General features: G+C 39.8%; 2 protein-coding genes across 3 annotated transcripts; one reads left to right on the forward strand and one right to left on the reverse strand.

The window, feature by feature from the left end:
* Positions 1-650: 650 nt before the first annotated feature.
* gabarapl2 (GABA(A) receptor-associated protein like 2) lies at positions 651-12,425 on the reverse strand. Its single transcript, XM_056387723.1, has 4 exons — positions 12,221-12,425; positions 10,916-10,971; positions 8,981-9,153; positions 651-4,052 (listed from the first exon to the last, which is right to left on the reverse strand). Exons 1-4 carry the CDS (start codon positions 12,252-12,254, stop codon positions 3,935-3,937), a joined length of 381 nt encoding a protein of 126 aa, XP_056243698.1. The 5' UTR covers positions 12,255-12,425; the 3' UTR covers positions 651-3,934.
* A 2,000-nt stretch (positions 12,426-14,425) lies between these two features.
* On the forward strand, positions 14,426-21,341 carry tmem231 (transmembrane protein 231). Of its 2 annotated transcripts, XM_056388420.1 has the most exons (8): positions 14,426-14,874; positions 15,030-15,196; positions 15,411-15,539; positions 16,783-16,926; positions 17,489-17,570; positions 17,729-17,834; positions 19,506-19,694; positions 21,041-21,341. In XM_056388420.1, the coding sequence occupies exons 1-7, from the start codon at positions 14,688-14,690 to the stop codon at positions 19,666-19,668; spliced, it is 978 nt and encodes a 325-aa protein (XP_056244395.1). In that variant the 5' UTR covers positions 14,426-14,687; the 3' UTR covers positions 19,669-19,694; positions 21,041-21,341. The 2 variants fall into 2 exon arrangements, with proteins under 2 accessions (XP_056244395.1, XP_056244394.1); XM_056388419.1 differs by having other exon boundaries at positions 19,506-21,341.
* The last annotated feature ends 2,540 nt before the right edge of the window (positions 21,342-23,881 follow it).

Consider the following 23,881-nt stretch of genomic DNA (forward strand, 5'->3'; position numbering starts at 1 on the left):
CCATCACTGACATAAAAAATTTGCCGTCCAACTTTAGAAAGCAGGTCGAGGTAACGTTTGTTTAATTCCAGATTAACAGTTTTTAGTATTTGGCTGTCCTCTTGTTGATTCACTTGTGTTTTTATGAACATGTATTTAGTCTTTGTATCATATCCTACAGTCTTTTTATTCTAAAGGTTCTACAGTCAGTCAGTCAGTCAGTCAGTCAGTCAGCAGGTTGTTTCAGAGTTATCAGGTTCTGTAAATGTGAAACCATTCAACAATGTTGAAGTAAAAAAAATACTTTTAAATACAGTATTTTTTAAATCCACCAGTACTAAAACTCAAGTAAAAATCTGACTGAAGGACTTTCACTTGTATTGGAGTCATATTTGACCAGGAGGATCTGGACTGTGACTCCAGTGATGGAGGTGTGGACTGTGTCCACCTCTGCCAACTGTTGATCAGCAGAATAGTGTGAAATGATTGTGTTAAAAAATAACTGCTTGTATGCGTGTCCTTGTGCACTTGTGCAAAATACAAAACAAAAAAGGAAGCCACTTGTAAAACAACCACTCCGTAGCGCTACTAGTGGTCAAAAGTTGCACAGGGTACCTTTAATTTTGAACAACTATGAAGTTCATTTCTAATGAGACAGATACACTTTTCAATTCATTTTACATTCACTTTTATTGGTCAGGTCTTCCAGCTACCTTACCTTTTCAAATATCTAAAATTCCATTATGTCATTAATATATATAACGATCATACAACACTGATGAAATAAAACAATCCTCAATATCATAGCATTCCATCAATATATTACACATCTACATACCATGTTTAAATGCCTGAATCAGCTTTGTGGTGCACACACACGAATGCTTGGATGGATTGGGTAAAGTGTGGAAACACACCAGATGTGTTGCTCTGATTCAGCACCAAAAACTACAGCTGCAGCCGAAACGTCAGCTTCAGAGCCGTCTGAGTGAAGAGAAGAAACATAACAGTGGTTCTGGTTTTACACCTGAGACCCAACGCTTTACTTGAAATATTGGATTTGTGAATTGCAGTGTCATATATTCTTTCTGTGGTCCAAAACACTTTAATCATCAGGGACAGGGTCAAATATTGTGTATCTCTACCTCGTGTGACAATCTCATGACACACAAAGTCCAGGAACATAAGGAAGAAAACTACACTATAATAATGCTTCTGTTGTTATTATGATGTGCTGATGGCTCACAGTGTTTCAGCAGTTACCCTAAAGACTTGAACATGGATCAGTTCTACATACTGGACACATGTGAAACCAGAAGCGAGGCAATGCAGCGGCCTCCATGTTTGTTTTCTCAGTGGGGTGTAAACAGTTGTTTTGGTGAGTGGTAAGTCTTTATAAGATTCTCCTCTAGTGCTACATGTTGAATTACTGTATGACCCTTTTTTCTCTACTTCGGCTGCAGGGAGCAATTTCTTACATTTTCCAGAATGCCTTTAAAAAAAAAAACCTCTAAAAAGCTTGTTAGCCATCCAGTTCATGGGAATCACAGTGTGGCGCAAGGTTTTACACCAAAACACAGCGTTTCTTAGAACTGGACACACTCTCTTCTAAAGCCAATACCAGTACCTGTGTTGACATGTCATTTGTCTTTGGCCAAATTAAACCGTAAGTTGGAAGGTACTGTACAAATATAAAAGACCTTATCAAGTTGTTTGGCTAACATATTAGCTAACTGTTGCATATTTACACATCCAGGAGACATGGAGTAACATTAGACTTCATTTGAAGTGGGACTGGTGTCCACCTAATGAATTTAAGTCGAATATTCACTCTGCTTACAGCTCTGTTCTGGGGCCAGTTTCACCAAGCTGTGTGAGACTGGTCTGTAGTGTTGGTCCAGTCTTCATGTGGCTCACAGATCAGTCTGATGTTAATCAGAAAATCATGGACAGGAAAACATGGTTCATAATTAGTGGTTTGCTAACACTGTTATGGAGAGAGCAAAGAGAAGGGAAAGAGTTTCTAGAGACCGCAGAGAATTTGTTTTTTCCGAATCAGATTTTTCTTTTTTTCTTTCTTCACTGAATTTCTCAAGTAAAACGTCCAAACATTTTCTGCTGGGTAATCAGAGCTGAGAGGTTGGATGTGGTTCCTTGGTCAGCCATTTTTTTTTTATACTGAAAGAAGTCTTAAATTAACCAGAATTCATTGTAACACAGTCACAGTCTGTCTTTGTGAAACTGGCCCCAGGGACCCAGGGACCTGTGAACCAGCAAACCAAAACAATGAGCTGAAACAGGCTTGAAAGCTCCACAGAGCTCAGGGGTACAGCAGAGCGTTTCCCTTTAATCCTCCACTATCGTCAGGGCTTTGGTCATGTCCATGCAGCGCATCTCAATCTCATAATCTCAGGCCATTATATTATGCACTGCATTATTTTCCTATGTACTTGACAGGGACATCGCAGCACAAATACAACTGAGTCTGACAAGTCAGAATGAAGCAACAAACCTCTTAGAGGGGAATCACAGGTGTAATTAATAACATGAACAATGACTCCATTCCATTTAGATGTGTCAAAATCCCCACTGATTTGTGTAACCTAGAACTGGACAACTAAATGGAATGCAGCCACTGTTAATATAATGAGTTACACAGTGAAAAAGGATGATAAGCTACACATGTTCATGGAAGCTGTGCAGAGGCATTCTGGGGAACGTAGGAATGTAGAGGTGGACGCTGCAGGTTGAGGCAGAACGTGTAACACCTCATCACCGGGTATCTCTAATATAAGATGAGGAACTGACTGACTCTTTTCCATTTAAATGGTTGTAATTTTCAGATTGTTGCCCCCGTGAAGACGACGTAAAAAAATATCACAATTCAACACAATAAACTTCAAGGAAAGTGTTGGGAGTTCTTTAGCAGTTCACTGAGGTTCATGACCTGCTGTTGGCATCATGAGTCTGAGTCCTGGGGGGGTGCTGACGTCTATTCAGTCAACATAATGTGCAAATATATGACAGCTAAGACTGAGTAGCACTCAGTTACAACCCAGGGACTGGTGCTGGGCCCCGGCCCTGAGCGGGACACACTCTACACACTGACTGCCTCCTCACCAGCTTCCAGTCACCCACTGCCCCGACAGCTTGAGCTGCCTTCTTTCACATGCTTATAGTCCTTCTCATTGCCTATTGCAGTGCTGAGTGTACCTGTGGAGTTAAATCACATACTGAAGTTTTTATACATGATATGAAGAGCCATATAAATACGTCCATAATATGATTAATGATTCTGAGTCACATGATTATAGGATTTCTCTCTCACTTCAGCTCAACAACAAATATCTGTGCCAACAAAACCGGACTGACAGAAACTAAAGCATGGCTGGGTAATGTATGTATGTATGTATGTATGTATGTATGTGTGTGTGTGTGTGTGTGTGTGTGTGTGTGTGTGTGTGTGTGTGTGTGTGTGTGTGTGTGTGTCAAAGCCTTAAATGAGTTTCTTTAGTCTAATATTGATGTTGATATTGAACTAATGATAACTGACGCACCAATAATGTATATAATTATTACTCTTATCTATGGCAGTGTTAAAGATATTTCTCTCCACAACTGACCTTTAAGCAGTAATTATAACAAAAAGACTGTTAACTGTCAAATTCAAACATTTGTTGACACTAATTTTCACCATAAATGTGTGTTTTTAGTATCAAAAATGACCCAGAAATGACTGTGCCAAGTGTGTAGGTGCATTACTCGTGTAACACATGTAAATGCCTGAAATGTCTGAAAAATTGTGCACCAGCATATTCAGCTCAACAACAAATATCTGTGACAACAAAACCGGACTGAGAGAAACTAAAGCATGTGTGTGTGTGTCTGTGTGTGTGTGTGTGTGTGTGTGTGTGTGTGTGGGAGACAGAGAGAGAGACTGGTATATAGGTAAGCTTTAACCACGTGTTGTATAAAAGGCCTTGCTGTAACCAAAGGTGTTTTCTCCGCTGTAGGCCACGTACAGGAAGCCGTCCTCATCCTTCTCCTTGTCGTAGAGCTGGCCCATAGTCAGACTGCAACACACAGGAGATCACACACAGTCAGGTAGAGCTGACCATATTTACATCTCCAATATGGGTTGTGAGGACTGAGGCCTCTAATAGTGGATATTTTGTGTGCTTATCTTCAGCAGTCCCTAAAGACAACACACAGTCAACTACAAAGGGAAATGCATTTCAATTGAAGACAAAAAAAAAAACTGTTGTAGAGACTGTATTACACTCCATCACAGCTGTACAGACTGGCAACACACGATGATAGTAAATTCATCGTGTGGAGCTGCTGAAGGAACTCTCCTCCACTTGCTGTGGGATGCATCAAAATGAAAGAGCTCTGGTTTGGAATAACAAAGCCAGAGATGACCAACACTAATACAGCCATTCCACTCACACCTCATTCATTTACATAACGTCAACACAATCCCCTCGAAAAATAAAAATATCTTTCTCTCAAACACACCAACACAGAAAGAATGGATCACTGAAACAACTGAAATGATTAAATTGGAAAATATAGCTCTCAGTCTACAGAATAATGAGCCACAATATAATGTAACATGGGCTCCTGTGGAGAGGAACCTACCGTCAATATAAAGGAGGGACGCAGGGAAAAAGGAGGGGGAAAAAAGAGACCACCATTTTTGTTTCGTTTACTTCAGTATTTGTATTGCTTTTGCTGTGGCTGTGATTTGTTTTTATTTCTCTGTCAGCGCTGTATTAACACTGAATGCTATTTGTGTTGTAACAAAAGAGTGCAGCTGAAGTTCAAGCATAAGGGGTTTATTGGTTTAGGATTGTTTTAATATTTTGGAACTGTAGTATTTGATGAATTAATAAAAAACACTTCAATACAAAGCTCTGGGAAGCAGGTCAGACTCCTCAGATATACTGTACCACTGCGTGTCACATCGGCACAAATAAACACGTGTGTGTGTGTGTGTGTGTGTGTGTGTGTGTGTTCGTGACAGGCGTAAACTGAGAGTCCAGGTGTGGCTTCATCCTCTTTCACAGGGAGATCGATTACTCACACACTACAGACGATCAGATAAATGCACTGCACATAATGGACACATGAACGGGACGGTTGGGCTTTAAGTAGGCCTGGGCCTCACCGTGCAGCCTTTAGAAAATCCACCCGACCACCACTGGACTTTTGAGGATGATACAGATATTGATAGTTTAACAAATTCAATAACAATATATCAGCTGATAGTAAAAGTAGATTTTTTTTTTTTAATGCAGCCAAAATACACTGTACACACAGGTCACTGTGAACCAAAGCCCCGGTGGTAACTTTTCACTTGTTTTATTGACTTAGTTAGCGATATTTGACAGAACAGTTATCTATTTGAGGAGCACAGATTTAGTGAACTTTCTCCGTCAGGTTTGCTGTATTAGTTTCATAAACTTAAGTTATTTCATTGTCACCACCTCCCGTGGAGGTTGCTGCTGGAGTTTCCTGGCTGGCCATCAAAAGGAGTCCCAGCTCCATCAGACCTGCTCAAACAGTGTTGATGAGTAACTGGACTGCATCGTGTTCCTCCAGCATCTTCTACTTTGATTTTTCTTATGTTTGTTTCAGTACTTTTCCTCAGTTAATACGGGGCAGCATTAAACTGTAGTTTGTCTTTTGGTCTATCCTCTGTGTGTCTGAATGGCCTGATCAGCCGCTGTATATGTTTCCCTATGCTTCATCACTTTGTGCTGTTAAGTTCACGTCTGTTAGTGCTTGAGGTTTGTTATGGTTGAGTTATGGTTAGAAGTATTTTGTTATTTCTTTTTTGCTTTTTGTGAATGAAAATGGACTTCAATTATTTTTCAAAAAACTCCCTGTATCTCCCTGTCCATCAGCTCGGTCCCTGACGGACACACTGAGCTCATGTACAGTCAACCGAGCTGGTGTCAGTGCATTTTCCAAAACTTCCCAATAAAAGCATCTCACCAGTTCTTCAGCTTTTAGTTTGAAGAAGCCACAGCAGGAAAGGTTCAGTTCGTATTTGCAGCCACTTAACACAGCTGTGATACAACTGATCAGTGAACAGTAAAATAAGCACACACAGGAACACAAGAGTGAACCTCAACTCTGAGATTCAGGTAGAAGCAGAGAGACTTCACAAACAGAGATCTCTCTCTAGTTTCCAGCACAGTTTATCCACTCAGGACAGAGGAGGACAAATTCATGGGATGGCCCTGCTGCCTAACACAGCTGCAGCAGTTTACAGCAGAAATAAACATGTTTACAGCCTGGTACAAAAACAGTTTTGGTCTCTAGAGCTAACTTCCTCCTTCATGACACCTGTATATATAACTCACCTTAACCTTTTATTAAGGATCGACGTTCTGTATAATTGAGGGTTTGGCATCTTTAAGTGACGGGTGAGTGAGTGTATGCTTGCAACAAACCGGTATGTACCGAACTCTGAGTTCCACACGCCCAAACCCTTTTGACTATTTTTGGATTAGCTGGGAGTTAGGGGCAGAGTCAGGCACTGCAGAGATGGTAACAGTGGAAAGCTCACTCTGAGCTTCAAAACCGCTCCTCAGACACTACATTGCCTACATTAGGCAAACACAGCAACACTACACGCTACTCATTAACTTTGACATTCTCATTGGAGAACCTAGGAGTGCTGCTCTCATGTGCATCCCGAATGACAGGCACGCAGAGACGGCCAGTAAAGAGACTGACAGTAAAAACCTGGATTTTTTGATGCTCCAGTGGCCTACTAATGCGGTGGCCAACCAGGATTTGTCCCAGTACTTCTCAGGACCAGTCGAACTACATAAGACTGTACATGATAGATAACTATATTTGACTCTCCAGCACTCAAAGTGCTATGACAGCATGCAGACATAGGTCTGGCTATGCAAGAAGTTTTATTGACAGTAGGTGAGGCAGCTCCTTCCCACTGATACTTGTGGTTGCTAAATTATTCTAGGAATCCGTCTCCAGTTGCTCGTTGAAGGTGTGCTCATAATGAGCCTAATGTAGTGAAGCAGCTGACTTCTTCTATTGTTGTAACATATAGAAAGCGTGGGATCAGCTTTTTAAGAATGCAACCCTGGAAAGAGGTGTGGTCTCAAATATTTATATTAAATTCTAATGTTTATGGCTGCCATTAATGTGATCTGAAAATTAAGTTGACTAATGATGGAGGGGAGCCTATAAAAAGGTATCAAAATTCTTCCATCTCAAAGTTTCCACTGTTCAAAATGTCATTAATGAATTAGTTCCTTATTATTCATATATTTCAATATGATTTATATTGTAAATGTAATAAAAGTAGACCTAATGTTGAGATAGATTATGTAGCTCAAGAAGGTGTCAAGTCTCTACAAGTTGATTATACACAGTAAAACAAACAGAGAACAATGGCTGCCCATACAGGTGGAAATACATTCACAAAATTAAAAAATGAAATTAAAACACAGTATGCAAATGTTATCAGTAATGTTAACTGTTTAGTAGTAAAATGGGCTCAAGCATGTATAATTCTAGACCGATGCTGGTACAGAACAGATGAAGGTGAATAAGGTGAATATTCCAGCAATCCAAATTGTGTTTAGGTAGTCCCAAGATTTTAATGATCTGACCCAGTTCTAAAAGAAAAATAAAAGAAAAATAGTCGTTTTTTACTGGAGAAATAATCAAATGTGACTGATTTCATAACATTCTGAAGACATAACCCTAAACCATGTTAAAGATATGAAACCTTTTTGTTATGATTAACCCCATTTGCACCTTTTCTTACTTGGTTTTCCGTTTTCTGTGGGGACAAGTTAATAACATGGACTAATGTCACACACGATAACATTTGCAACGTCATACAAATACGCAAAACTACAGTAAATAACAAAAAAAAAAAAAACCTCAGCAATGAGTTTAACTTTAAAATGTCCATGAGTGAACACTCTCGGGCCGGAGTAACAGGTTCCCTATGGGTGACATCACAGAGGCTACGTCCTCTGTATTTACAGTCTATGGGGCTAACACAGCTGGAATAACGGGTAAAACTGAACTTTTTGTGTTTTTTACATGTTTGACCAAAGAAACAAACAAACTCTAATGATATAAATATTGATTTCTTAGCAAAAATTAATTTTCATTTTAATCCAACTTTAACATGCATTCACAGAGACATATCAATGCATTCAACAAGAGGATTTTCAACACAAAAATGTTTAGCCAGTCCAAAATAAACACTAGAATCAGAACCAGAATTAGCCACCAACCAGACAAATTACAGGAGATATGGTCACAGTCTCTCATTCCTGAGTTTCAGCATTGAATAGTGGCCAGAGGTGTTTTTACAGAATATTATGATGTCACAGTGAAGTTGACTTTTGACTTTTTGGATATAAATTTTCAGCACTTAAATTTTATCCTTGTAGACATTTGAGTTAAATTCTGTCATAATTACTGAATTAATTCATGAGTTATGGCCAAAAACGTGTTTTGTGAGGTCACAGTGACCTTGAACTTTGACCTTTGACCACTAAAATCTAATCAGTGCATCCTTGAGTCCTAGTGAACATTTGTCACGGTGTTACTGAGATATTGAATTCATTAGAATGGGACGGACGGCCCTGCCATGATAAAGATGGATCCAGAGAACAGAATTATTCAAACCTTTCTTGCTGCCCTGTTTCAAAACTGCTACAAGCAGCACTTCATCATCACTAAATCATTTCAACATTGATTCTGAGAAGTAAACCAGTAAGAAAATCAGGGAAAGGCTGCACAGCCTTGAAAAGCCTCTACACTGCGTTTTACATTGTGTACTACCTTGGAGGAGAAGTTTGCTTTAGTGTGTCATGGCCCAAATAAAATAGACTGATTACACAAAACAGGAACAATTTTGGCGTCAAGGCTTCACTGTCTTACTGCAACTTAACTTCCGCAATAGCAACTGCAGGATGTAGCGATGTAGCGTTTCTCTCACCTGGACTGGGGAACGGTTTTGTCGACGAAGAGGAAGATGGCTTTCTCTGAAGGCAGCTGGATGCGTTTCCTGATGATCCACATGAACTGGGCCACTGTGATGTCAGAGGGCACCAGATACTTCCTCTTATCAATGTCCACTATCTGCGAGCCAGAGACCTTCTCCACTATCACCTGGAGCACATAAGTGAACAGATAAACAGACTTTTAACACTGTCTGGAGATATACATGTACACTGGTTACAAATGTCAGCAAGCTCAAATATTGTTGTTGTTGTTTTTCGCAGTTTACTGCTGTAACAGAAGCTTCATGATGATTAGAGGATGTGACAGTTTTTCAGGCTCAGCTGAAACCGACAAACAACAGCCAAACCTTATGAGTCCTGTCCTAATGTCCCACTTTATATTTAACTATTTTTGTTTCATTTTCGTTGACAGACACTTTTTCAGTTGGTGAATATGGCACTTAATAACTTTTTTGTTTTTTCCGGTTGTGTAAAGTAGATACTCATGATATATACAATATTCTGGTTTGTTTAAAAGCTACATATCTACACTAGATACACCTGGGGCTGGCTTCTCAAAGACAGACTGTGACTGTGGCTTAGATATAACAAACAGTCAGACTTCAGATAGACTGAGTCTAAATTCGTCTGTTGCACAAAACAGTTTAGTTCTTGACTATCTTAAGCCGGACTGTGGTACAATGAATTCTGGGTATATTAAGACTTTTTTCAATACAAAGAAAATGGCCGACCGAGGAACAGCTCCATTTACCTCAGCAGAAAATGTTTGTGTTTTGGAAGAATTCAACAGTTACAAGGACGTTTTACTTGGGAAACTCAGCCAAGAGTGAAACAATAAAAAGTAAAATAAAAATCTCATTTGGAAAAAAAATCTCTGCAGTCTCTAAAAACTCTTTCCCTTCTCATTTCCCTCTGCAAATAAATGCTAGAAAGCACAAATGATGAGCCACGTTTTCCTGTTTGTTGCTGTTGGGTGCTACTGGTCAGCGCAGGTGTCACGGATTGTTACCATGGTAACATTGGTCTTAGACCCGAGTTGACCTCGGGGTAATGTTTTTATCTTAAAATGAGTCAGTCTTTATTTTAGTCAAACAGTCTGACAAACCTCAGACTGATCTGTGAGCAACATGAAGACTGGACCAGCACTACAGACCAGTCTCACACAGCCTGGTGAATCTGCCCCTGGACTGGAGCTTCTGCTGCTGTGACACACATCCCGATGTTACCTTAAATACAAACTTGCGATGCCTGGTTTGAAGTCGGGTGTTTAAATGCATCGTCACAAAGTGGAAAAAATGTTTTAGCTTGAAGCTACTTGATGGGAAATTATGTGGCTTAAAATGTGGATTAAGTGGTTGATAAAGGTTTATGTCCTGATATTTCCACATGATTATACAACAATAGAAGGGGAGCAGGGCTAAAGAGACAGACCACCCACACCACTGCAATGACTGTAGCACTGGGGTTGCAGGTGAAATCCTCTATTGCTTTGCTGACACAGGGGTTAAAAGAATAGATAGTGGTGATGACAGCCAAATTCTAAATAAGAAAAGTCAGGCAATTTGCCTCGTGGAACTTCATGGAAATGTCCTAATATGTCACACTCTGCCGTATGTATTAAAGGATCTTCAATCTTGTTCCATAGTTTTCACGTGACAAAGCAGACGGTCACTGAGTCACTCAGACTTAGAAAACGGAAGGTTCTCCGAGCTGTGTTTAAATGTGTCCGTTTAAATGTGTCCATCAAGACAGTCAATACCACTCTCTCATTCTCTTCTTTCCCTCCTGTAACCGCCCTTCACTCACCCAGTCCCTCTCTCCTTATCTCTAGACTTCCTGTCACTTACTCTATCTGCACCCTTAACCTCCATCACACTGCTGAAAACACCACCCCCACCTCCCTCACTCACCGGTACTCTGTCAGGATATTTGTTGCGTATTTTGGCTGACTCCACACATCGGTGCTCTGAGGGGGGAGACAGAAAACAAACAGGAAGTCCGAGATTAAAGGGATGAGTGGGGCCTCTTGGGAGCCTCCTCTTGTACCTTACTGCCAAATACAGTCGAGCCCAGTCCAGTACAGTGCTTTGCATGCAGGATCAAGCCCAGCATAAGGGCTGGCAGCGGCCTGAGCAGACAGAGGAGCTGAAGCTTTTACAGGATTCAACCAAAGTCATTACTTTTAAGTTTTAATAATGAATTAAATCAGTCATAATGACAGTCTTTATTAAGTGACCAACTTATCATTATCAAAGCGCAAGTGATATTGTATCTACTGTGGGCAGGACCAGATGCAGCAGGCTGACACTGAGCAGAGGCCGGAGAGGGGAGGGTGAGCCGATGGGTGATGAGATGTGTGGATCCATTTAGGTTCAACACATTGCATGCTTTCATTAGCCCAGATAAGAGATCTACTTTTAGAAACATCTCCTCAAAAGCGACAGCAGCGATTCTTTAAAAAGGAGACTTGAGGTTATCTGAAGAGAATATGAACACATGAGCTGAAAGGAGCTGAAGAGCTCAGCAACAGCAATGACAAGTATTGGGTTGTTAAACAACCTGCCCCAGCTTTGCCATCACTTTGTACCAATTCAAAATTCAAATTAATATTCCCCTTGGAACCTTAAAGTGTTCATGTTAGTGGAACATGTTATAAGAACTTAAACAAATACTAAGGAAACACTTTTCAATTCGGCATCCATGTTATTAGCCACATTCACGTGTCCTGATTCTACATTTGTTTCACATTAAATCATCTGTAAGTGTTGGACTGCTGGAGTTTTTTTTTTCATATCCCAATTCCCTTCTTAAAATCTGGTGCATCTAAAGCAATTTTCAACCAGGGAGTTAATAAAGGCCTCAGCAAGGCAACAAGAAATTGACAGGCTCTTGAATGGATTTTAACGATGAAATGTCTCCATGCAAAAGAAGGTCTCTCACTGACTGTGGTCTATCAGCGATGTTAAAGGTGAACCCCGTTTTGACAGCTTGTAATTTTACTTGCAGGAAGACCATGTTAGCATTTGTTGCTAGTCAGGCAACGTTAGCCATTATGGATTTACTACATTCAGCTGCGGGGTGCTGTGACAGCATGCATCTCTGCACCTATGTAGGATGACATAGCATAAAATCAACGCGGAGGAAGCAGAACAGAAAGCAGGATGCATGACATGACAAGAACATCCCTGGTTTCATAACAATCCAAACCCCTTTACCGAGGGAATGGTCCTCTTTAAACATCCATTTCATCTTTGCTGGATCCCCGCACTGAGGCGTGATGGTAGAGTCGAGGAGCGGGATTCTGGATCTGCGGATACTGTCGCAGTAATGTCCAAAAAATCCGGACAAAAGCGACCAAAACAAAACGTCAACAATCTCTCTCTGCCCGTAGCTTTCGACTGTCCGTCTAGCTGAGAGGTGACGTCACTGTCTTACAGAGGTGTGGCGGCGGTGGTGATGATGCTGCATTCGTGTGCTCTCGGAAAATAATAAAAGTGCAAAAGGGGAATAATATCCCCAACTCACAGAGACAACCAGACCCACAGTCAATTAGCATGAGCAATTCGCTGTTAGCTGAAATGTTAACAGTTTTCCATTCGGCAGCCTTGGCTCACCAGTTCATGTTGGAGTAGACACTAAACTGATCAAGTGATCAATACATTTTCAGCAAAAATAGAGGCATTTCTGTTCAATTTAAACACCCATGAAAAGATCAGATGAACATGAACAACTAGTTGCTCGTGATGATAATAATGGACTTTGCAAACTGACAATGAGGTTTTGAGTGGAATGTCAGCAGTTCAATAGAAAGCCTAAAAAATTTGGCTCAAACATTAGGCAATAGAAAGCCTCAAAAATGTGATACTCTCTGCTGTAACTGTCAAGGGTAAAAAAATGATCTGACCTACATTAGGCAAACACAGCCACACTACACGCTATTCATTAACTTTGTGCGTACCCAAAGCAACTGCTCCAGCTGTCTATTGACTCCAGTCTAAATCTACCCAAAGCTTTGAACTTTGACATTCTCATTGGAGAACCTAGGAGTGCTGCTCTCATGTGCATCCTGAATGACAGGCACGCAAAGAGGGCCAGTAAAGAGACTGACAGTAAAAACCTGGAGTTTTTAATGCTCCAGTGGCCTACTAATGCGGTGGCCAACCAGGATTTGTCCCAGTACTTCTCAGGACCAGTCGAACTACATAAGACTGTACATGATAGATAACTATATTTGACTCTCCAGCACTCAAAGTGCTATGACAGCATGCAGACATAGTTCTGGCTATGCAAGAAGTTTTATTGACAGTAGGTGAGGCAGCTCCTTCCCACTGATACTTGTGGTTGCTAAATTATTCTAGGAATCCGTCTCCAGTTGCTCGTTGAAGGTGTGCTCATAATGAGCCTAATGTAGTGAAGCAGCTGACTTCTTCTATTGTTGTAACATATAGAAAGCGTGGGATCAGCTTTTTAAGAATGCAACCCTGGAAAGAGGTGTGGTCTCAAATATTTATATTAAATTCTAATGTTTATGGCTGCCATTAATGTGATCTGAAAATTAAGTTGACTAATGATGGAGGGGAGCCTATAAAAAGGTATCAAAATTCTTCCATCTCAAAGTTTCCACTGTTCAAAATGTCATTAATGAATTAGTTCCTTATTATTCATATATTTCAATATGATTTATATTGTAAATGTAATAAAAATAAAAGTAGACCTAATGTTGAGATAGATTATGTAGCTCAAGAAGGTGTCAAGTCTCTACAAGTTGATTATACACAGTAAAACAAACAGAGAACAATGGCTGCCCATACAGGTGGAAATACATTCACAAAATTAAAAAATGAAATTAAAACACAGTATACAAATGTTATCAGTAATGTTAACTGTTTAGTAGTAAAATGGGCTCAAGCATGTATAATGCTTGACTGATGCTGGTACAGAACAGATGAAGGTGAATAAGGTGAATATTCCAGCAATCCAAATTGTGTTTAGGTAGTCCCAAGATTTTAATGATCTGACCCAGTTCTAAAAGAAAAAATGGTTGTTTTTTACTGGAGAAATAATCAAATGTGATTGATTTCATAACATTCTGAAGACATAACCCTAAACCATGTTAAAGATATGAAACCTTTTTGTTATGATTAACCCCATTTGCACCTTTTCTTACTTGGTTTTCCGTTTTCTGTGGGGACAAGTTAATAACATGGACTAATGTCACACACGATAACATTTGCAACGTCATACAAATACGCAAAACTACAGTAAATAACAAAAAAAAAAAAACCTCAGCAATGAGTTTAACTTTAAAATGTGCATGAGTGAACACTCTGGGGCCGGAATAACAGCAGGTCTTCTGGTGCTTCCAATCTTACCGACGTTATGTGAATGCAGCATGAATGCTTCAACTGGCAGCCATGGAAACCGCGAGACGCTTAACTTAGCTGAAACATGGCGCGGTGCACGGTGCTTAGCTAGGAAGCTAATGTGTATAGATGTTGATACGCTACGTTTCCCCTCAAAACACTTACTCAACCGTGATTGATGGATATTACTTAACGAGTGTTAATCTGGATTCACTTGGCATTTTGTTGCCTGATACTATTTATTCACGTTAGTCGTCCGGGCGCGTCCATTCAATTAGCATCTATGCTATCTTGAACATTAAGCTAGCCAGCTGACTTGATGATAAACACAACACTGACGCATCGGACGTTGCATATATCGTTACCCATGGCTTTCTATGAAGTCTTTTCTCACCCGGCTTTGATTCGGTACAAGACGAGTGTTTGCACGAAAGCCACTGTCTTTCTTGTTGTGGTTTTGTGCCTAACCTACATTGCACCTCTGCTGGTTGCTTACAGGAGCCAAGGTACAGCACTGAACCATTACAACCACTGCTTCTGTTGCTGTTGTTAAACGAGAAACCTGATAGATATCCTGTGTGTGTGTATATATACAGTATACGCCTATATTTCAACGCTTTGTTGCAACGCTTGCTCGCTGTTTATTGCCATGTTATTTTAGGTTTCTGGATGAAAAGAAGCACATATGAGGAACAGCCGGTTGTGAGGTTCCAGTATCAGGCTCTGCTGGTGGCAGCAACCAGTTCTGTGGGAGACTACGTCGCCTGGAGCACCTTCCCCCATCTTAACAACATGCTCGGTGCCAACCTCCGCATCCCTGCTATCTCTGTGAGAAGATATTAGCTGCAGTTCATTTAGATGTGCAACTTTTTGCCATCACGTGTGGCTCCATGGGTCTGCTTAAAGTGTCATAATTAACACATTAGATATTGCTGTTTTAACACTGTCAATTATATAGTGACAGATGTAGTGATAATTTGTCACTTTCATAACTATTTACTATTCTGTATGTGTTTTCTGTGTGGGATAACTCACACTACAGGTGAGAGAAGAGGATCAAAACCAGGATGGGAAGTTGGACCTCCTGATTTTTCAACTGCAGCTACCCCTAAAACCTGAGGAACAGGTGTACAACGTCCAGCTGCTGCTCACCTTCAGCTACCAGCTCTTTGTATGTATTCCACTGCAGTGCCTATGTGTGCTTATACACCCACAGTATGAGCATCATGTGTCAATGCCACCATTAAGAAAGCTTTACTCAACCTGATGCCAGGAAGTAATGACAGTTAGTCTTAACTAAGACAAAACTCAGATATTGTTGTGGCTAATATTTAAAAATGACAGTCAGTGATTAAGTCATTAAGTCACTGTGTGTTGGGCCTGATCATTACTAAATTACTTTGCCTTGTTGAAGTCTGGCTTCAAATATACACGTATTAGGGCCACATTGAGGAAAAAAAAGAAATCAGACAAAGTCATAATATTACAGGAATAAAATTGTCATTCTTAGAATAAAATCATAATATCACGAGAATAAAGTTGTAATATTTCAAGAATAAAATCGTTATATAATGAGAATTAAAAATTAAAAATTTAGAGAGAGAAAAAACATAATTTTTAGGAATATTACATCAACCAGTCAAACAGGTGAAAGGACAGTCAGTGTCAGCCTGAGCTGCTTCTGGCAGCTGCTGTTTGTCTGTCTAACTATAGAATAGACTCAGTTTCTTCACAATCTTTTCAATGTCCTGATGCTGATGCTGATGATGATGATGCTGATGCTGATGAGCCCAAAGAAGAAGTTTCTCCTTATTTGTGAAACCTAAAGTAGAACATCACAGGATGCTTCACATTCCTCATTTTAAAGCTTCTGATATTTCCCCTCTAGAACAACACGCAACCTAAAATTAGACTTTATTCTCATAATATTATGACTTTTTTCTTGTAAAATTACAACTTTATTCTCGTAATATTTTCACTTTAATCTCGAAATTTCAGATTTGTTTTCACTCATTGTGGCCCTTCCGTCACAAAATAATATATATTATGCACCAGTATTCATTGACTGTTAATGTCAGCAAATTTGAAATTAATGCCTTTTCTGACATTGTTGTATAGACTTTGGAACAATATTTATACCATTTTTATGATTCTGGTCAGAATGTTTTATTACAATTCACGTTCATGTATTCTCATAAACAGCTACTGTACTGATTCAGGGACAAAAATGCATTGCACCAAAAGGATATGACACTGGGTCCTAGCCACTGCTATTTAATGTATGAACATGTGTATCAGTTTTTATACATACCTACATTACATACTAAGTCATGGTTCCATTCCTGTGTGTATGTTGTCATGGCAGTACAGACTGCCTTCTGCTGTAAGCATATTCTAACTTTGTGTTTTTCCAGCGGATGTCCACAGTGGTGATGCAGAGCCTGGCCTATGTGCAGCACTCCTCTTCTGTCCCTGGAGCTAAACTGTTCATCAGTGGAGACCTGAGGCTGCAGCAGCGGACACCCCTGCCTCACCGGGGACTGTACGACATTTACAATGTGAGAGGACACGGACTCACTGTCTTTCTGTCTACCTACCTCTCTCTTTCTCTCTCTATCGTTTTCTCCTGTTTCTGTTTGCACCAATATAAATTTAGATATAGCTGACTTTGCCTCGCAAACAGAAGACCCTGTGTGAAGTTTACATGTTTTCTTTGTGTTCCTCTTTGTTGTTCAGGTGGTTCAGATGCACAGTACATTTTTATCTGTAGGTTTGTGCTCTGTGATGGACCTGAGGTCTGTCCCAGTTCCGTGAAGGTGTTAGTTAGATATCCTGTCCACGAGAATGGGGCGGACGGATGGAGAACCTGAAAGAAAATGTTTCTCCCGGCTCTGGCTGGCTCTGGCGCAGTGGCATAAAAATTCAGCAGTGTTGATGTTGGCTTCACTCAGCATTCCTCTACCTTTTAACCTTCATTTTTGCCCTAATCATAGTACAAATATTTCACTGCAGTATACTACCACATGTACTCCTCAGCTGAGGGAGATGTGGCACGGACAACAGATATCGTTAAGGGAATGTATTTTGTAACGCTTATCTGTCTTTTTTATTGATGCCCAGGTGTCAGTGATCGATGGCTCCAGCCCTTTTGCAAGTGCGTATGATCTTGACAACATAATCAGGAGCTACCAGAACAGAAACTGTAAGTTGACAAAGGTTGCTATTTTGTTTGCTGTGTGACTAGAACCAGAATCAACTCGACCTGAACCGCAGCTTATCACTACCTACGGCATTACACTTTGTACAATGAGAACTCTAACTTTTCTCTTTCTGTCTGACCCTTTCTTTTTCCTACCGTAGTGACCACAATACTGTCCTGCCCCATGCCGGTCTGGACTGTGGGACGAGCTGCTGATTCTCCCTTTGAGCTTAATGCTGAGATCCATTACCCTCTGGAGGTCATTAGATATCCTTTGATAAATGCAGGAAAGTGTGTGTGTGTGTGTGTAACTGTGAAGACATATTATTTCAACTGTGTTTTACTATAATGTGATTCATACACCAGCCTCCACTGCTGTTAGCCTACAGGGGGAGTTATAGTTGTTGACAAACACAGTAATAAGGATTTACAACAACATTATAGTGTGTTTTAATCCATTTATTAAACTTTTTTATACTGCTTACATTGTAAATGCTAAAATGCTTTTATTTCAAATACATAAGTCATTTAGATTAACCTGATAATGTTTTCCAAGGGAATTATATAGTTTGTTCTTTTTGCCTTTCTTATGATCCTCAGTCCTGAAACAAATGCGGTTAGAAATAGCAGGTGCAAACACTGAACAGAGTCAAATGTCTTACAATGTTAATTGTTGTGGTCTGAACAGCATTTTAAGTGTTTTCAAGTATAAGAGGTAAAAGAACAACCCTGTAGTTGAATTGTCAGTGGGTATGTGCGCACTGAATACAGTAACAAAAAAATGGTGAAAGCCCATAGTTTGTTACGTCTCAAAGACCAAAAATACCTGACAACCCCAGGAGACATCACTGATGATGTGTCCAGGTGTATCACAAGATGATGTATATTTCTGCAGTTGTGTTTGTGGACACAAGTGGTGAACACTGTAAATAAGTAACAGCACAGGAACTTCATCCCTACTCTACATTCCCAATGAAAACTGCCCTCTGATGTCATCATCTTCTGTGTAAATTGTAAATAAGAATACAATAGTGCGAATAGAACAGACTAAATTACTGAATAGGGGTAATGAAATAGGTTACTTTATATACATTTTTTCTTGAGGTCGTATATTCATTTATACATGTCTATGCACAATATATACATGTGCTCAGATTTATATTTGACAATGATGATTATGCTGATATGTACCTGTTTTTGTATTCATAAATTATAATAATTATAATTAGCAGAGACAGGCGTACTACACAGAGATTGTTTTCTGGCATCATCTGACTTATTGAACTGTTAACCAGAGTGACAGCATGTGGAAAGAAACTGTTGTAACTGTTGTTGTTTTTGGCGAACAGTGATCTGTGGCGTCTTTCAGAGGGGAGGACTTAGAGCTCAGCCTCATGTTGTGACTGCACCAGTTTTTCATCCTCCTGTCTGTCTGACTGTTGTGTCGTGGGTGTCCTGAGGTGCCGTCATTAGTGTAGAGTGAGAAAAGCAGCAGGGAGACCACACATCCCTGGATAGGTGTATGATTTTCCCCCAGCCTCTCCTGCTCCTCCCTCTCTGTCTGGACGTTAGTGATCCACTGACAGGTGGAGGTGAGCACAGAGATTTCTCTGATGATGGAAGCTGAAGTCCACAAACTGGATTCCTGTGTTCGTCCCTGGGGAGTCAAGGTGTTGCAGGATGTATAAGTAAAAAAGACTAAAACTAAATAAAAGTATCTGCATGTCTAGATATCACTAGAGGGAATTGAGAAAATGTTGGATTTAGGTGAACTGACCCTTTAAGTCACACAAGTTATTCATACATTCTGTGTTGTTCCTCATTATCCTCAGTGTCTTTCAGTTTGTCTTTAAAACAAGTTGGATGGTTGGAAAAAACAACGGTTTGATCTGAACTGTGAAGTTTTGTCATCATTTTTGCCTTAACTGTTTCCTCCACCTATCGTCCAGGCTTTTGGGAAACCATCAAATTTGCCTGGATCCAGTACGTCAGCGTCCTCCTCATCTTCCTCTGGGTCTTTGAACGTATCCAGAGATTTGTTTTCCAGAACCAGGTTCTAACCACCGTGCCCATCCCAGTGGGAAAACCTCACCTGTCGTGATTCAGTGGTAGTGCTCACACTTTCAGGTATTCACAATCCACCAGGTTGAGACAATATTACATGTTGCACAGTCACTTGCCCACACTGATACTGAAATTTAAGACCAACTCTATGACTGAGTTTCAGGGACTAGCTATTTGGTCTTGCTGATACTGTAACACACTTACCAGCAGTATACACACAGTCTAATCTCACACATTTGAACTAAGACCCTGTTTTTGTGGTGGCACAACGACCAGAATACGCAGCGTGAGTTGTTGGTATTTTAGTGGAAAATGTGCTTCAGACTTTGCACCGAGAGTAGAAGTGCATCAGTTCTTGTCTCATAGTTAATCTGCTGCCACTTGATGATCTCATTACTCTCATTAAAAAAAAATCTAAATAGAAGGCACATGTGCAACCATGATGGAATAATTCTTAAAATGTAAACTCCCCAATTGTTAAGTTTAAAATTGGCATGAGAAGCTGAACATTTATTGTGTTTAAAGCAGACATGTCGGTAATAGTATTAGTATGATGATTCTTACATATGATTCTTACTGCATCTGAAGGAAATAAGACTGTTAAATAAGAATGTTGATAAATCCGTAAATGGCCGACACAGCAACTCCATACAATACTACACACTTCAGAGTGCTCCATTATGACTTGGTGTTCTGCTGTTTAAGATATTATGAGTTTGCTTTGCGAGGCTCATCAGTCCTGTGTGCCACTGCCAACTTTCCAGCTTTGTTTACGTCTTCTTCTTGAAATGCATTACAGTGCAGATGCTGTTGTGTCTGATTTTACGTTATGATATGACCATTGACAGCATGAGATAGAAGAAATAAAACTGAAATAGCGTCAGATTGATGGAGTTATATAAACAGCTTCAGCTACATTTTTATTATTTATCTCTATCATCATCGTACAAGTTAAAACCTCCCACCATCTGAAGCTGTCTCAGCCTCTTTCCATATGTTGAGCTGTTGTCATGCGTCACTGTGACTGGCATACTGTTTCCCAGCGACAGGACCAGTGATGTGACTGTGTAAGAGTGACGTCATTAACGTCAGCACACCTCAGATTTAGATTAAAACCAGCTGCTTTGAGCTCGTTAACACGGTTAAAATAGAGTCTTACTTAACTGTTCATAGTAGTTGTGACAGCTTTGTGCTAATTCTGCCCATCAACTGTATTGACTGTATGGTGTTTCACTATGAAAACCAAGCTGACTTTACGAAGATTTGTCTTTCTAGTTCGTCCTTATCATTTAACAATAAGTTGACCAATGAACCTCCCATGAGCCTCCTGTAGTCCTTTAATAATTTACTTGTATTTTATACAAACATGCTGAGAGACACAAATTCTTTTATATTTTCACCTTTTCCAGGACAGGTTTGTACAAAGGCCCTGCTCTACTGGAGCTACAGCGGTTCATGCCAGGAAAAATGTATTTCTTCTTTTCCTGCTGTTCGAAGAAATAGACCCATATAAAAAATATTAATATTTTTTTATATTTTTACTAGTTGTATGTTTATGGCCATTTGTGAAACTAGTTATAGAAATGTCTTTGTTGGTGTGCTCATTTGTTTTTGTATTGTTCGTAGTTTTAGATGACGGATAATAAATGATTTGTACATTTTAATATTTTGCATCTTCTGTAAACAACAAGACTTTTATCTATTTGCATCTTTTACTTTCATCTTTTAATTTTTTATGGCCTAAAAGATTCATTTGTAATTAACAACACTGAAACTTGTTTGACTACTCTCTGCAAAGAAAGACATCTCAGAACTACATCTGTTTGTAGCACAGCATCAACTTGTTGTCACTTTGGTGACTTTTATCAACAAGAGCAAATTAAACACAAGGAGCAAGTGTGAAGCAATGATGAGATAATTCTTAAAATGTAAATAAATATTTTAAAGTTTATACATGCACGATTTTAAACAACAATTTTCTATGTAAAGATATGGTGCAGTAATGGCGTCCTGAGCAGAGAACGATGTCACACCCCCTCTGAGTGTTTGAGCTCCTCTGTTCTTTGGTTTGGTAGATGCGACAGCTGTGTGTGCATGTTAGGGCATGTGTGTTACTGTGAATAATAATAGTATCATCACACACTGTTGCAGAGGCTGTGAGTCTGTTGTTGGAATGTCAGAGCAGTTTATTCTTTTCTAACACCTTACTGTGGCAGTTTCTAAATGGGTTAGAAACACACACACACACACACACACACACACACACACACACACACACACACTCCTTTCTTATCATCCAGCCTTTTATTATTGACCACAGAATTTTGGTTTTGGCTGCAGAGAGCTGGAGGACAGGATATGAGTCTGGCCCATACAGGAACCAGGTGCATCCTTTTTCATGCCTCTGCGCTCAGGACAGTCAGAGCCGTCCATATGTACCTATGCACCACGTCCGTCCCCGGGGACGTGATATCTCAGTAACGCATTGACGGAACTTCTTCAAATTTGGCAAAAACATCCACTAGGACTCAAGAATGAACTGATTAAATTTCGGTGGTCAAAGGTCAAAGTTCAAGGTTACGATGATCTCACGTTTTTGTGAATGCAATATATCAGGAATGGCCAGAGAGAATTTCATTAGTTCTGTCGCACTGTGACAAAACAAAACAAGTTTTTGGCCATAACTCACAAATTCATTCACTAATTCTGACACGATTTAACTCAAATATCTATAAGGATAAAATGATTTTATATCCAAAAGGTCAAAGGTCAACTACACTGTGACGTCATAATGTTCGGTAAAACAGTTCTGGCCATTATTCAACGCTGTATCTGAGGATGGAGAGACTGTGACCATATTTCCTGTAGCTCGGTTGGTTGGTGGAGGAAACAACCAGGAGGTGGAGATTCTAGTTTCAGACTCATATTATTTTTCATCTTCTATCTTCATACCTTCATATCTTCCAGCTGTTTCACCAAGTCCCAGCAGAGCTAATCTCATGTCCATTTTACTTCATTCTTACAACTGCACATATGGCAATATCATGTCTTAAACATGCAGATGTTAGACATTACCATGGTGATTTACCCTGGTAACAAGTGAACCACATGAACAGACGAGGAGTGAGGGGAACACAGACACTAGATACGCACAACAATGAGGTAACAAGACACAGGTGTGACATATTATAGATGAGCAGGTGATCACAGAGGTGGGAAACACACTGGAGCAGGAAGTAAAAACAATAGACACCTAAAGAAAGTAATTTCAATATAAAACAGGAAATGGAGAGTCAAGGAAGTCAAAGGGAGGCGTGGACATGTCTGCTGGACATGATGTAACTTTTTTAAATATACCAGTTATATGTGTGGAGATGTGCAGTCAAAGGCCTCTGTCTGTGATCCAGACTCAGTGATCAGCCTGTCAGCCAGTTTTGAGCGAACCTCGTCCATCTAACCAATCCGAGTAAGCCATAGTCAGGGGGCGGGACCTCATGGCCGTCAATAAGCTTGTGGCAACCCTCCATCTTATGATTGTCTTTATATTTTTTTGCTCAAAAGTTGCTGCAAAACAAATAATACCTGAAATTGTTTGTGAAAGGACTCTAGATTCAGTGAATCTATTATTAAAACAGCCATATCATTTAGTGGCACTTTGTTCTCTGATGTATATAACTTTGTAATATTCCCTAAATCTGCTAATATATCAGAAAAGTAATCCTTCATTTTTGATCCATGTCACTTTCCTTAGTGTCGAAGCATTATTAGAATCTGCCTTTACTTACTCATGTGAATAAGAAATCGCCTTGTTTCTTATAAACCTGTAATGGAAACCCAAAAAACCCTCCTGCATCCTCCTTTTATGATGTTACTGTGTTATTATGTATATTATTATTTATAGAAAACTCTGGTTGAATAAACTTTATGAGCAGCAAGGTTGTTTCTCAACCTCTGCAATCATGATGCAGAAGTCTCTCTCTTGTTAAAGGACAGATGTAGAAACTGCCTGAAACTGTGTGTGTGTGTGTGTGTGTGTATGTATGTGTGTGTGTGTGTGTGTGTGTGTGTGTGTGTGTGTATATGGGTGTGGGTTGACCTTGAACTTTTCTGTCAATGACATTGTTCTGTTCTCAGTCCTTTTTAAATCATTAAACCTTAATAATATAATAATATATCACTGATTAAGTTCTCACTTCACCCCCACACAACACCCTTTCAGCAGACCACAGCTGACCACAGGAACTGACTTA

This window comes from Seriola aureovittata, chromosome 10 (assembly GCF_021018895.1).
Source record: "Seriola aureovittata isolate HTS-2021-v1 ecotype China chromosome 10, ASM2101889v1, whole genome shotgun sequence".
Lineage (NCBI taxonomy): Eukaryota > Metazoa > Chordata > Actinopteri > Carangiformes > Carangidae > Seriola > Seriola aureovittata.